Consider the following 16,130-nt stretch of genomic DNA (forward strand, 5'->3'; position numbering starts at 1 on the left):
GTAGAAAGTGCTTTGAGATCAACTGATGAAAAGTGCTATATAAGAGCTAGGTATTATTATTATTATTTATTATTACTATTTATTACTATTTATTATTTATGTATTAAATAGAGCAGCCATACAGGTCAAGGCGGTGTTTCTATGATTCTTTTATCTGCCAACTTTTGAATATCTCCACCACCTGAACTACCACAGCTTCCCCATTATCTACTCTAGTAATTCTTAATATGAAATAAATTTCCTCCTGATGTCATGTCTGAATGCCAGGTAAAGCTACCACTGCCCTTAATCACAATCTGTCCTACTAAACAAGGAAATCTCATTTCAGTGTTCCAGATACTGAGTGGCAAGCACCAATGCCTACTCCTCAGTAATACGTGTGACACAGAAACGAAACAAAAGCAAAATCCATTTGCAGTTATTCTGAAGCCCCTAAAGTTTTCTCTAGAATAATGAGCTGTAACTCGGGTTCTCTCTGCTGTGTTTTCTTTGAAGATCAAAGTCTCTGTGGCTTCTGGAGGTGACTGCATTCGCACGTACAGACCGGAAATAAAGAAAGGAAGCTACAACACTGTCATTGTCAATGTGAAGACAGCAGTAGCTGACAACCTTCTTTTTTATCTTGGAAGTGCCAAATTTGTAAGTGTGGTTTCAGTTTTCCCTTGTCAGAGTTTCTCAATCAAATTGGATAACTGACATACAAAAAAAAGAGGAGAATGTTTCTTCTCAGAGGCTTCAGAGAAACAGCGTAGAGTCTGGGAGTTTTACTGGTTCCCTGGTTAGTTACTGTTTCTCATAGAAGAAGGGGAAAATATTGCCTTGTATATTAATGTAGGTTTTTAGAAATAACATAGGTGGGAAATATTTTGTTTTTAGCTAGGAATCAAATCTGAGACTCCTATATGAACTGCATGAAAGCTGTAAGAGCTGCAGTACAACGGGGGTGACTTTTGGTTTGTTTCTCATGTATTTTCCCTTGGGAACGAAGTAGCTAATCATCTAAATCTGTCAAACATCCTGCTTAATATGACTTCAGGTCAAGACTATAACTTCAGGAATGTGTAATGATGAAAGATTCAGTTTTCCATGAGCCCTCCAGCAGACAGGCTTCTAGAACCATCCATAATAATTCAATGAATGGGAAAAGTGTTCTTTTCCTACCATCCTGAGCTATGTGTTATTTTCCTACTATAAATGAAGATTTAGGATGGCAGTGTGTATTAACGTATAGAATGCTCATATTTTCCATTGTAGGATTGCCAGCCAAATGAATGTTTGTATAGTATTTCAGTTAACAACTTAGAGAGACAGTCGGTGACCCAGCATTGTGTGGACACACATCACTTGGCAAGATGGGAACCTGGGGCTAAGAGGTGGAGGTCTGAACTTAGATCTCTCTTGGGAGTTATTGTACAAATTTTGTTATGTGAGCATGGGTCTCGAGGCCCATTAGGTTACTAATGATCTTCAGAAGCTTAAAAGGGTAGGGATTTATAAGGATTGTTCTAATCCAAGTATTTGATTCCTTATCCCATAGATTGTTTTTTGTGTCTTAGACTGACTTCTTGGCCATAGAGATGCGTAAAGGCAAGGTGAACTTCTTGTGGGATGTGGGATCTGGCGTTGGACGGGTTGAGTATCCAGATCTGACCATTGATGATGCATTTTGGTACCGTATTGAAGCCTCTAGGCAAGTACTCAATTAATTTGCAAGCTTTAGTTCTTACCCCCCAAAAATGATGAAACTGAGCAAGCCATCTGTCAGGTCCACTCTCTTCAGAGTCACATTCTTAAATACAGCATTTGAAACAGTAGTTTTAAAAAAGAGGTACCTTTGACGATGATAAATATAATCCAGTTTAATGGATTTTTGAACCTGTGTCCAATAGTCCATTATCAGAGAGTTTGTAGCCAAAGAGGTTATAAATGTGTTACATAGTGTGTCTCTCTGACCGCTACTGAAATATATTACACATGTTTAACGTCCATAATCTGCTTTTACCCCTGTACTTCTTTGCCCTTCCTCCTTCAGTCCACACAAAATCCAACTACTAAAAGCTCCCCTTTTTTACTCCTCATGTTATAGGCTCTTGTCATCTCCTTTAACATCTTTGCCCCTCCTTCCTTAACCACTCTTGTATTGTAGGTGGAACCCCTAGGCCTCTATGCTGTCAGTGATGCCAGTCTTACCCCCATTTCCACTTCTCTCAAATTCCTCTTTGTGCTGGGAACACCTTTCCTCAACACATCCGTAAGGGACAAACTCTCACCTCCAAGCTGCTTCTTATGACACACTTCTACCATGAGGCCTACAAGCATTTAGCCAAATAACAGTGGCTTGGTAGACAAGAATTTTGGGATAGATTATCTAAAAAATGCAGTTGTATGTGCTGTTCCTCTTCCCTACCTTTTGTCCGTTTGCTCATCAGAGTGTAAGCACTTCATGTCATGGTCTGTGTCATCTTATGTGTGTGTACACTGTACTGTGGGCACTACTATAATACAAATAAATATTGATGATAAGGTTTAAAAAGTTACTTATTAGCACAACATCATTTTTAAAATGTTTAAAAGTTAAAGGCTATTTCTGCACTCAAACTGAAAACTATGTTTTTCTCTCTGGCTTTCAATGAATTGTGTCTTTTCAAAACCTCTTGGTTTGATGCAGTATTGGGAATGGATGGCCTGTCACATCCCAGTACACTGATTCTTACTCAGCATGCCAATCTAATAGGCACAATGCCTCTTCATGCTGAAAACATTTGAAAAGATGTGGTTTATAGGAAAAATCAACATTAAAAATATTTTGGTCCGTTTAAACAACACAGATTTTTTTACATATTTTTAAAAAAAAAAGCAAGTGATGAATGTTTTTTAATTTTAGAAGTTTAGATAAATTAATAGCTGAAAGTTACATTGGCTTCTTGATCCATATATTTAGAGGCACTATATTGGTATTTCCCTGAAGTGCATACCATCTGGTACGGCAATTAAGGCAAAAAAAAAAAAAATAGGTTGGTTTAAAAAAACTAGATGTGTTTGAATCTCTGTGCATACTATTTATCATAGTGTAGGCACTATTAAAATCTTTATAATTTTTGCTTTGGCAAGTGGATAACATTACTGCATTTAGCATAGGGAACACTGTATTTCGTGCATAAAGAATATCATGTCAGCACTAACTATTTGCACGGGGAGCTGTAATATTTTAATAGCAAACTATGCTACATGTGTGTACTATGTATATGATGTGTCCTTTATTTGCTAGTGAGGAACAAACCCCTATAATTTATGTAATATCAGATCAAATGAAATCAGAGAGAGAACATGAATCCTAATTTGAATAAATCTTGTCCCATCATAATATGTTAATTTTACATAGTGTTAGACGCACAAAAGATTAAAATAGTCATCAAATGAGACAGGAAGGAAAAATAGGAGTTTTAATTTCTATTCTGTCCATAGCTTTCAGAAGAGGGAAATGATGTTCAATTTAAACAATTTAATGAAATCACAGAATAAGCCATTCAAAGCAGAGCGCTAAATAAAAGTATGGCAGAGTGTCCAACTGCTGGCTCAATTAAATCTTATATCTGGGAAAACACAAATTGGGATACTTATGCAAGATCTTCATCAGGTTAGTGCGGTCTGCGTTCATATTACACATACTGAAATAGCTGCATGTCACAGTAGTACAGGACCTTCGTTTGCAGGAAAACTATTTCAGCAGAAAATGGAGTCAGGACATGATATAGACATCTTACAAATGCACATTGCCTATTAAGCTGTTGTTCATGATATATAGGGCATTAGATGTAAAGCAACTGGAACAAACTGCTAAATCAGCAAGGGAAGCAATTACAGTAGCACAAATCTGAGGAGTGGAGCAGTGTTTAGAAGGATTAGATTATGGAGACACTAGTTGGATTTTTAGGATCACGATGAAGATGAAGGACTGATTTTGTATTCTTAAAGTAGAATTGAGGGAGCACACGCTGAAGACTTTTAATTTGCATCATTATTGTATCACTAATAGCATTCTTGTCTCCCTTGATAAAGGTCTCAAACCAGTTCCACCAATTTCACTTTCTCACCTTTTGTCTTTAAATTTTGGCCAGATTCAGCTGCATACTTTTGAATTTACCTGACACCACTAACACAATATCCAGTGGTGGGGATACTTGGTCCTCGAGTGGGCTCCCCGCAACCTCTGAAGCTTTGGGACTTTGTCTGGGGAGCAGAGGAAGAAGATAATGCACACACACACACTGCCTTGGGTCTCTAGGAAGGGTCAGGAAGTGGGGGTAGGTGGGTGTCACTTAGCTGAACAAAAGAGCACTGGAAGACACTGGCTCATTCGAGGGGGCAGACCTGCACATGCACTGGGGGATGGGATGGGGAAGATATTTATATCCCACTCCTATCAGCCATAACCCCTTCTCTCCATGAAAGCAGCTCTGTAGGCGTGTATATACTTACATACACACACAAATGATAATGTTGCAATTTTAGATTTATATAGCACCTCTTATCCAGGGATCCCAACACATTTTAGAAAGAGCAGAAACTGACATGCAAAGACAACTGAGTTGTTCAAGTTGACTCAGCAGAGTGGGGAATAAAATCCAGATGTGGAAGGGGGTATTCCTTCTCTCATTTTGAGACAGCATGTCTAGTGGTTAGAGCAGGAGACTGAGGCAGATTCTAGCTTGGACAATTTGCTTAACCTCTGAGTCACAGTTTCCCGGTCTGTCAGATGGGTACAGTAATGACTGCATACGTTTTGCAGAATATTTTCTTAATTACAGTCTAGCAGTACTTTTCTATGTTTATGTGTATGTTTAAAGTATGTCTATATATAAATACACATACAGTATGTATATACACATATACAGTGTGTATGTGTGTGTGAATATATATATATATATCACCCTGAAAGCTTAATATTGTTGCAAGTAATTAAAGTACTTATGTTATTCCATTGGTATTCCCCAGTGCAGGGACTGTTATGTATATTATGAGAATGTTATTTACTTGTAAAGGTAAAAACTAACTGGGATAAAAATCCTGATCAATGAAAACACTGAAAAGAAGGCAAAATTTACATAAAGTTTTACTGTATGAGAATCATGTTAAACAAGTTATCAATACACAAAGCAGTCAATTCTCTGATACAGTCAAATGCAATAAAGACTTGATCCAAAGCCCAACAGAGTCAATGAAAAGATTCCCCTTGACTTCAGTGGGTTTTGAATCAGGCATAGTCTAATTTTTGTTTTACTCAAATACCGTTTATATACCACCTCATTATTATTCCTTAGAAATCTTGCTGAGAAGGTTGAAACAATATCTTTTCCATTAAGGGGAACCTTAACTTTCTGTTTGGAATATTCTTCCTTTGGGGAAGAACAGCTGTAGAAAGAGATGTTTATTTTAGGCACATACACTTTACTGTCAGCCCACTTTGCTCCTTGTAACTCCCCTCTCAAGTGGGTCAAAGAGCAAGTATTTATATGTGGTGCTACAAAAGTTATTCAGATGTTGATGGCTAATGCAAGGTGAAGCCCACTTGCTCCATATATCTCTTTAGTAAGTGTTTATGAATAGTGTAGTGTGCATTTTTCAGATTGTCAGTTACCAACGTGCTGGTACATGTTCTCCAGTCTGCGAAGTATCTCATAGGAACCCAGCTGTCACTTACAAATTATCATTCAAATCCTATTAATGTCTCTTATCCTGACAAGTCAGTCAACTGTTCTTCCTTTAAAGCTCACTAGCCCTTCTCAAATGAAAGATTGAGTTATTTAAGGAGGAGGATCTGTTGTTAGCACTTTACTCTAGTTGAAGATCAAAGATTCCCTATGCTATTTAGGACATGTGCTCTTAAAAATGTATACCATATTCTGCTCATTTACTTCAGATTTATTGAATTTGGTCTTTTACTCTGGTTTTACTGAATATTGATTGTAGTACACTACAGTTTGAAAGCACCAAACATTATCTTTCAATAGCCTCCAAATATGAATGGCTTAATAAAAGTCTCTCCTATACTCACACTATTCTTTCACCAGTTCCTGTACTGACTATTCCTACTCTTTTAGGTATATAAGCCAAAGGTCTATATATTTTTGAGGTAATACAATTCAGAGTTTCAATGGAAATCAGATTTATATATTTACAGGAGTCTTGCTCTCCCTCCTCATCCCTCTCCAACACAAACAGATTCAGTAAAGTGCCTAAACCCATGTGTAATTTTAAACACAAAAGTAGTCCCACTGACATTAATGGGATTACTCACGTACCTAAAGTTACGTACAGGCTTCATTGCTTTATTTTGGATGTGGGCCTGAAGTAAAACATTAGATAGCGCTAATGACAGCTCTTTCTAAGTGGTAACTCTAGGTTTACTGCTTACTTCAGCACTCACAGACATCTTTTATTTCTTTTAATGAGAAAAGATGGAATTTATATGTTTAAATCCAGACAATTTCATGATACTTTGTAAAAACCAAAGTAAAGTTTTGATTTGCTAGCTGAGACATGATATGGGGTGGGGCCAGTGGCTATTGTTCAAACTAGAAATGCTACCTGGCAAGGCGTTAGGTGAAATGTAATTTTATTACCTCTGTCTGTCCAGAAACTCTCTTGTATCAGAAATGCAAATATCAGTTCTGGTTTCTAAGAAAAGGCAATTTAGCTTTGTTGCAAACAGGGAATTATTTTTTAGAGTACAATAGGGTAGCCCACAAAGATACAGAAGATGAATAGCTAAACATTATTCAATTAGCTAAGTAGTAATTCTTGACAGATATAGGAAGTAAGCAGCAGTGGGTGAAATTATGTGTGGACTGTTATATAAGAAAAAGACAAGTCGTAGTAAAAGCAGTATGTTTCCCAATTAATCAAAGGTAACATAAGTTAAATATGTTCCATGAATTCATATTTCAGTCTGTATTAGGATTGCATGATCATATGCCCATATTAAGAATGCCCACATTATCATGACTTTGATCAAGATCTAATTGTAAAACTAGGGGATTTACCTTTCCAATGATTTTAGCATGAACAAAAACTCTTAATAATGTAGGAGGAGTTCACATGTCACAATTCAAGGTCAAAGGTAAAATCCAAAAGGTCATACTTTAGGTACAATATTGAGACATTGTTGTAAATTAATAGGAAACTAACCTTTCCTTTGAAATAACCTTTTCATAAGGCTATGGGGGAGGTCATACCTTATCGTGCAAAGGTTCATAAAGTGGTTTCCATTAAGCTGTAAGTATTGGACAACAGTTACCACATCAATATCTGACGTACTGCATTTATTTCCTACTCTGAATACAGAAACAGGAAACACTGAAGAAACTGTCCACAAAGCAGCAAATCATATTATAAAATATAAAAAGGCAATTTTAAACACAACAAGGCAGCCATTTTAAACATAATAGGGCTTGTGCCTGAGTACAATAATCAACCAGAGAGCTCCTTTGTGGAGGATGCAGGTCTCCTGCATTACAATGAAGTAAATTAAAGGGCTTTGTTATATGATCATCCACTTCAGAGGAATAAAATTAATCAAATACCCCATATGAAGTTCAGAAATGAATTTGAATCATAGCCTTCTTCATTTGTTGTCAAGATACAATTACACTGTACTATTTTGGTTATAGAGAATTTTCACTTTTGATAATTACTATTTTAGTGGGTGAATTCACCATGTAATGCATACATATAGTGAACTATATTCAGTGAGGATATTGAGGTGAGAAGAAACATCTGTTATGTGATCAGATTTGGCGCTTGCACAGGTATATGAGAGCTAAGAAATCTCTATTGATTTATATTAAAAACTGAATAATACCAAGTTACAAATGGACCAGTAGTGCCTGTCACTTGTAAAAGATGTCTGGAAAATATGAGGCTTTATTTGTTGTGGTTTAACAGCAGATTTATTTACTTATTTATTTGCTTTGGTCCAATTCCAAGGACTGGAAGAAATGGCACAATTTCAGTACAAGCTCTGGATGGTCCCAAAGCAACCATCATGCCAAGTACCTTCAGCGCAGTCTCTCCACCTGGTTATACAATTCTGGATGTAGATGCAAATGCCGTGCTGTTTGTTGGTGGTCTAACTGATAAAATTAAGGTAATGTACTTCCTCACTGTTGGTGCATTAATCCTTTGGTTCAGTTATTTACATAGGCAGTGCCTGCTATTATAATTAATGAATATATATTTATTGTAGTGAAAGCATGTGACTTGCTGGCCAGCACAGGTTCCCTAGTGACTGACCATGGCATAGCAGACTTTTCTTCTTTTGTGCCCCCTGTCAAAAGCTATTTTGTCCCAGTGATGGTCTGCTGCTTCTTGCGACTCAGCCCTCCATCCAGGTCACATAGAATCCCACCCCTTCCAGGGTAGACCATTAGTCACACAAATAATAGTTGGTCAACTTCACATTGGACCTGCAGTCAGACTCCAGACTCACTAGCCCTTACTCCTGGTGTCAGGGGGTTTCAATAGTCCTTACCCATTCTCAGGGAATTTCAGCCGCACCTTTCTCCGTGGGCTGGTAGCGGAATCTAGGCCATCCCTTTCTACTGGGTTCTGGTCAAGGGACCCTTAAATAGGCAGTCCATACCTGACTGCACAGACCGCCCTAGACCACTTCCTACATTGCCCTGTCTTGTTCCTTTTCCTTAGCCTTTTCCTGGGCTCTCATGTATCAGCTCTGTTCTTGGTAAGCCTTCTCTCTGCAGAGCTTTCTAGCACTTTCTGTTACCCAGCTGGTTCTGCTGCAGAAGAGTTTTCTCCACTCCCCTCACAGGGCAATCCCTGAATCTGTAGGAGTCTTTCTACTCCCTTCCCACCCCTCCACCAGTGTACAGAATCCAGCATGGACTCATGTTCTGCTGCTTTCTTTTTCAACTCCCTTGGGCTCCCTGTTGCAGACCTATCTTCTATCTGCCAGCAGCCCAGCTCAGCTCTCAGACTCCAGCCAGGCTTCTTTACTGAGTGAGAGCCAGAGATCTGCCCGCCTTCCAGGTCAGTCCTTAACTGAGCCACATTCAGCCCTTTTAACTGCTCCCTCCTGGCTTGATACCTACTGCAGGTGTAGTGGGGCGAGGATGATTGCACCTACAGGCTCTCAACCCTGTGTGGGGTTGGTACACCCCATCACCTAAACACAGCACCTAAACACTGCAACCAAGTTAGGCCCTGTTGTGCTAGGTGCTGTACAAACACACACACAAGCTAAGCTCCTAAACAATACTAGCCCCATAACAGGGTGTATTAATTCTATGAATCCATGTCCTTTCCACTGAGTCTCTCCTCTTCCTTTCTGTATGCTAATCTGCTTTTTGCTTTATCTTTTTCTCATTTGGACAGTGGTATGTTCCTCATAATCCTTTCTAGAACCCCTCTTCTTTCAGCTGCTGACATTTTCTCAATGTGTCTGAGACACCTTCCATTCTCCTTTATGTTGGCTCCTCCTCCTAGTCTTTTCCTTTGGGTGCTCTTCTGTATCCTTAGTGCCTCCAGCTCCAAGGGATTCAGGATAGGGATCAGGAAGAGAGCTATTAATATCATGAGAGCCATAAGAAGTTAATTTTTTGCCTACAACAGAAGGTGGTGCACAATATTTGCAGCACCTGGGTTGCATTGGTAAGTTACCAGGAATCCAAGGGCTGCACTTAACTTAGATATAAACGCAAGTGAGATTTATTCTGAGTAGAGATGGTTGAAATTTGTCTACAGTAAAAATTTCCCAACAAAGGAAGTATTAAAATAAGTATTAATTAAATTAAGAAGTATAATATTTTCTAGTGAAATAATGTTTTGCAGGAAAGTCATTCAATGAAATTTTCCAATTTCCAGGAAAACTTGAAATAATGTTTAGTTTCAAATATATTTTTACATTTTGAAATGGCAAAAATGTCAATGTCTAAAAACAAAATATTTCATTTCAGTCAAAAATGTTGAGTTTTTTTTTATTTAGACATTTCCAAACTAAAAATTTTCAGAACTTTGTTTCACTAAAATTTTGACTATTTCAATTTTTTGGGATGAAAGCAAATGCTGAAATATCAGAATTGCTTGTTGGGTGGAAGTTCTGTTTTCTGAAGTCCTAATTCTAAAATACTCAGTTAATTGCTATTATTTTTTATGTATAGAGTGCCGTAAGTGCATGTTGTAGGCTTGCATAAATAGCAGCTGTCTAACATAACTCTGAATATCAGACATTTGACAAGCATTTGTAGAAATTCAGAAAAATTATTTTAAGAGATTTGGATTAGAGAATTGTAAATCAATCCTTATTGGCTGAACTTTGATTTAAACTCCTTCTGCTTTACCTGAAAATGGGTCTGCAAACAACCTGCAAACTTTATTCTTCTTTGAAAGTTTTCTGAACTGTTGATCAAATAAATCTTGAAGCTTCTTTTTGAACCATTAAGTGGAAAAATAACTGTCACAGTCAGTTCTTTATCATTTGTTTTCATATCAGAAAATAGGAAAGGCAATTCCACTGAAGATATCTGAAAAAACGTATAGTGACAGACAACTGCCTTTGCTACCCTCTCTCCCCATACTTCCCTAGCTGCTGCAAATGGTGGCTCTAGCTTGGCTTTCCATCTCCTTGCTTTCCCAGCCACTGAAAAGAAAGATTTAAGCTTTCCCTGTGAGCCACAAACAAGAATGCCTGCAGCAAACACCCAACAATAATATTCTGCCAGCTACTAAAAGTCCAGAGGGGGCTTCAAACTTGCAGAGAGTATTGAACCTTCCACAATTACCAGCTGCTGAACCCCTGCCAAATCTATCTGGCTATTTAGCATAGCAACTCACTACCTCTCTTCCCTATATTTTCTCTTGCTTATACTCTGTTCCTTCAGGGAGAGAGAGTGAGTGTCCAGAGGCTACAGGTGGTACATCACACACCTAATACGGCTTTTTCCCTAGTATCTAATATCTATGGTGTTCAGCCATGATGGATAAACATATTAGCTGCATATTTCTGAATTAATGCTCAGCAGTAACGTATTTAATAATGTTGTGATGTCAATGCTCATATTAGGCTTCAGAGTATACACTCCATTGAGATGAATGGAGACAGTACTCAATTTTCAGATACATAGCCATAATCATCAAACCCCCAATTAGACACAACCTCATTAAAGTCAGTAGAACTGCTTCTGTCTGTACCAGTAGTGAATTTGATCCATGGTGTCAGTCTGGCTACAGATGCAATTAGACAGCAGCATATCTGGGTCAGGTCACAAGGGTTAGGACCCTGGTTCAGATAAGCATTTAATCATGTTCATGCTTAAGTCTTTCCCTATGCATGAACTGAAGTCCTAGGAACTTAGATGGGATTTCAGCATGCTTAAATTAGTGGTGTTTTCCTGAATTGGACCTAGAAGTTTTAATTTAAAATAAATCCACTGTTTACATTCTGCCAGAACTGAAAAGCCATCAACAGACTTCAAAAGCCCCTCGGCCAGCATATTTGGCCTGTCAGCCAACAGTGCTCAAAGCTGGGGCACAAAACTAAAAACTAAAGTTCAGTATATGGTTTTAGTTCATTTCCGATTTTTTTTTTTTGAGCTATGAAAGCACAAGTGAGTCAAGCACTCACACTAGTTTGTTTTTATTTGTACAGCTCTGCCATTTTAAAATGTCTGCACATATATTTTTGAGCATAAATCTGGAGGGGGAAAAATACTCCCAGACTGAGCCTTTGACTTACATTCCAGCTTGAAACAAAAGTTGATGTCTAGGTTATAAAGTCTGGAGAATCGGAAGGCTGTTGTGGAAAAGCTGTCACAGTCTTCACTGCAGCTGTGCCATCTTATACAGCTTTTAGAAGCAGAAATGACTAGCACTGTCCAAAGGCTGCCAATGCAAGAGGAGTTCATTTAATTAAATAATGTTTGTACTTGGTATTATCTTCTGCAGCAATGCTGTAAAACCTCAGATGTCTTTCTTTATAGAAAAGATTATTTAAAAGCTATTCATCTAAGAGACTGATCTCAATTTATCAATCACGACTTTTTAATGGAAACTATTGATCACAATGTACTGATAGTATCTTGAGAATATGCTACTGTCACTTAACTAGGATATCTGTTGTTACCCAATATTCCAACTGCATACAATATTTAATAATTGCTATAACATATTAAACTTTATTGATATCATAACTAGTTTAACTAGTCATGTATATACTCTTTCCTTCCCTAATGTATTTAATGTGTTTGCTGGACAAAACAAGAATAACTTGCAAATGATGCATTATAAACTATGTGCCATATAAAAACTAAAGAAAAGATTAAAAATCTAAAGTAGAATCACAGGAGGATCTTGATCTTGATGGGCCAAGAGAGATTAAAAGGTTCTGACACTTAGCAGGGTTTAAATCTGAAAATACAACTGAAAAATAAGTGCTGATATTTGGTTTGGTTTTATCCAAGTTAGGAAGGTTGGGAAAAGGCAGATGTGCAGTGGAAGCAATTCAGCACTTAACTTAAAGCATGTGCTTTCTGAACTGGGGACTCTAAAGTCCCAGTCACTCATCAGCATGAGGCATAGAAGTGGAAACCCCAAAGACTGTCTGACTGAGACAGAGTCCTACCCAGGATGAGATTTTGGCAAAGGTTTTTGAATAGATCTAGTTTCTTCTCTTGCTAGCAGGGCTATCTTGACATCAATCCTTCACCCTGGCAACCAGGGTTGAGAACAGTAGTCTGGCATGACTGTTGGGTTTTGAGGTTATATTTAAGAGTCAGAAAATTCAACATTTTCGGTGTTCAACATTTCAACTATAGTCTAGCAAAGTCTGTGAATAAAGGAGAATACTGTAACCTTGATTTTCCTCTATAAGAGAGACAAGGTGGGTGAGGTAATATCTTTTATTGGATAATTTCTGTTGGTGAGGCCTGAAGAATTGCTCTGTTTAAGCTCAACAGCTTGTCTCTCTCACCAGTAGAAGTTGGTCCACTAAAAGATATTACCTCACCCACCTCATCTCTCTAATATTCTGGGACCAACATGGCAATAACAACTTTGCATCCTCCTCTGTAGGTAAGTTTAGTTGTTAATTAGACAAGATGAAGTCTTGCAAAAACGTATAGCTTGTCATAGAGCAGCTTGTATAAAAAGCTGAAACTATCTGGACATTCATCAAGGTCAATGATACTTTAAAAGGTTCTTTCTTGCTCACAAATCTAATATTTCATTTCACTGGGTCTCAGGTCCGGGTGATCAGACAGCGTCACAGATTTGCCCTAGGATATAGTACGAAATCCCTTTTTGTGTGTATGTCTCAGCTTCTTTCATATCACTTTCCTGCCCTGCAATGTTTATAAAATGTTCCTTTTCAGTTTTAAAAACCATCTATCATTTATCTTGCTTAGACATCATGAAGTTCTCATAAGTGACAGTAAATTTATACTTGTTGCTAATTAAAACATTTATGATTACCCCAGGAAATATCACCACCACATTAAGACTTTCAAATCAGACTCTTCCTTGAAAGTTTTCAATATGCTGTTCTCCATGATCTTACAGATTAATATTCTTAATATTAATAACTGCTTCATAGAAAGCAGCAGGTCTTGCATGTCGCAAATTCCTAAATGCATAGATTTTAAATCAGCTTATACTGAACCAAAACTTCAAATGAAATTAGATATTTTAGAAGGATGAACTGAGAGGAGATTTCTGTGCTCTTTCATATATTAGCTGAACATAGTCTCATGTTAATTTCAGTTAGATAAAATCAGCAAGACCCCGAGCAGTTTGTGTTACCCTAGCCTAGTAGGCTTTTGATATTTCAGGGTTTAATTTTGCTTTGTCATGAGTAATTTTTTTAAATTCCAAAATTAAATGATTTTTTTCCAGGTTTAACAAAGTGGGTTAGTGATGCTCATTATGCTAACTTGGTTTGTTTCCAGTCTTTCACTTACCAGGCTTTCAAGGAATGAATATAAAGTGGAAACAGCACATTTGCCATATTGTGGAGGAGATTACACACAGTCCCTACCATGATCTGTAAGGGAAAAACACCGATAAACTCTGAAGAGAGTCTTCCATAGGTGGAAGGATAGTAACTATCATGTATACCTGGGGAGGCAGGTGGGGCAGTGGGATCAGGAAGAGAACCAAGAATTACTGTGCCCAGATCTTTTCCCTAATCTTACATATCTTGCCTCTCCAGTCCTACTGTCCTCCCATAGTAGCTCATCTATGCCCTGCCACTTATTTAAAAAAAGAATTTGTGGAATAAGAATGATATTTCATTAAAAATCCCCAGTCTCTTTCCATTTTTCCTGTATCCATTACACAGTTATGCTTTAGAAGATAGCAGATCACTTCAAGGTGCATTCTAACAAGTTCCATACTTTCCTGTTTGCAGAAATCAGATGCTGTAAGAGTCACTACCTTCACTGGCTGCATGGGTGAAACATACTTGGACAGCAAGCCCATAGGACTGTGGAATTTCAGGGACACAAAGGGTGACTGCAAAGGATGTGCTATCAGGTTGGTAATGGACTGGCTTCTTTTTATGTTCCTCACCCTTTATGAACCTATCTGTGAACATGCTCCATTTTGTTGTGGAGTAAAATAGGAATATCTACACCAGCCACAGCCATGTAAGTAAGCAAGTACAATATGGCCTACTGCACATTAATCAATGAATTAAAAGGAATATTAATAATTACATTATAATAATGCCAAGGGGGAGTGTGTGTCCCCCATTTCATGAAGGAGATTAGCAATACCTTCAATAGACTAATGGGGAGAGAGTGCCATGAGCTGAGCATAGTAAAATATTGCTCCAAAACTTATTGAAGTTGTGGAAAATCTCCCATTGACCTCACTGGTTTTTGGATCAAGCCAAAACGGAGTATAATCTCATTTCTCAAACACATTGGTGATAATCCTGGACAGCTAGATTGGAAATCAAGATAAGGAATGAAAAAGAATGTTGGGGCTTAAGAATGTGTAGGAAAGTGCAAATTTACAATAAGAACTTTGAATTAATCACATAAAATTACTGGAAAATATACTTGGGAGCAACTTGCCATTAAACATGGCTATGTAGGAGTTAGAAATCTAAATCCAAGGTACTTTTTTGCATGTAAAAATGAGGGAACAGTATGCATAATGAAACATTGCATGAGGACCTATGCATGCCAGTTCTTTGTCTCTAGATCACTGGTTCAAATCTAGATGAACTCAGTAGTGACCAAAAGCCACTGGTTGTCTGTCTGACAAGAGTGGGCAAGAATCCACATCACAAAAATCACCACCATAGAAAGTTGCCATTAATTGTGTCTCTTGTTGGAAGTCTCAGATGAGAAGCCATTATTTGAATGGCAAGGTAAACTGAACTATCTTCTCCCTGATACATGGTCTCTTCTTAACTGTCATGACCATGGTGTAGGCAGTCTAACCAAGTGTTCGGACCAGGTGTTGGGGGTCAGGCCGAGTCCAATAACAGGAGATCAGAGTCCGAGTCAGGCTAAACCAAGAATCAGATGTCAGGTGGTAGACAGGGTCAGGTGACCAGGAGATCAGCAGCAGGCAGTAGAAGTAGGTGTCTCAGGGAAAGCAGTCTCAAGCAGAGGGAACCCAGTTTCACAGACAGCTGTCTGTGCCACTGCATGGTTTATATAGAAGCTGTGAACTAACCAGGAGGCCCAGCAATCAGATTCCAGGACTGGGGTCCTTGGTCAGAGTTCAGCTCCTAGTCTCACAACATTTAGCAAGTCACTGGGTGGCAGGTTGGAGCTTACTAGCTCTGAAAAGTCCATGGCCCAGGGCTCAAGACCTGTGGTCTCTGACATTAACAGAGTTAAGGCACTGTGGCAGAACAGTGTGGGGAGACTGACACTGCTGTTCTTGTGCTGTATGTCATCTGTGAAAAATAGAGGACTTCAGTCTCCAGGGCTGTCAATCTGACACCTATTAAAATCACTTAATAATAATATGATTACCTAATACTGTCATGAATCTTTTCCAATAAAAGATGTAAGATGAAATTATACGGACCATGAAATACACAAGGCAGACATGTCCCATGTCTTTCTCCTAGACTACCTTCCACATCACATGGACTGAGTTTA

At 38.1% G+C, this 16,130-nt stretch overlaps 1 protein-coding gene across 1 annotated transcript in view; it reads left to right on the plus strand.

The window, feature by feature from the left end:
* The window catches only part of LAMA2 (laminin subunit alpha 2), a 340,783-nt gene that overhangs the window by 286,699 nt on the left and 37,954 nt on the right, over nt 1-16,130 (plus strand). The window contains exons 45-48 of the mRNA XM_077812149.1: nt 496-639; nt 1,557-1,690; nt 7,987-8,146; nt 14,417-14,541. Coding sequence (XP_077668275.1) covers nt 496-639; nt 1,557-1,690; nt 7,987-8,146; nt 14,417-14,541 — 563 coding nt within the window. The remainder of the gene's footprint in view (nt 1-495; nt 640-1,556; nt 1,691-7,986; nt 8,147-14,416; nt 14,542-16,130) is intronic.

The sequence above is a fragment of the Eretmochelys imbricata genome, chromosome 3, assembly GCF_965152235.1.
Source record: "Eretmochelys imbricata isolate rEreImb1 chromosome 3, rEreImb1.hap1, whole genome shotgun sequence".
NCBI lineage: Eukaryota > Metazoa > Chordata > Testudines > Cheloniidae > Eretmochelys > Eretmochelys imbricata.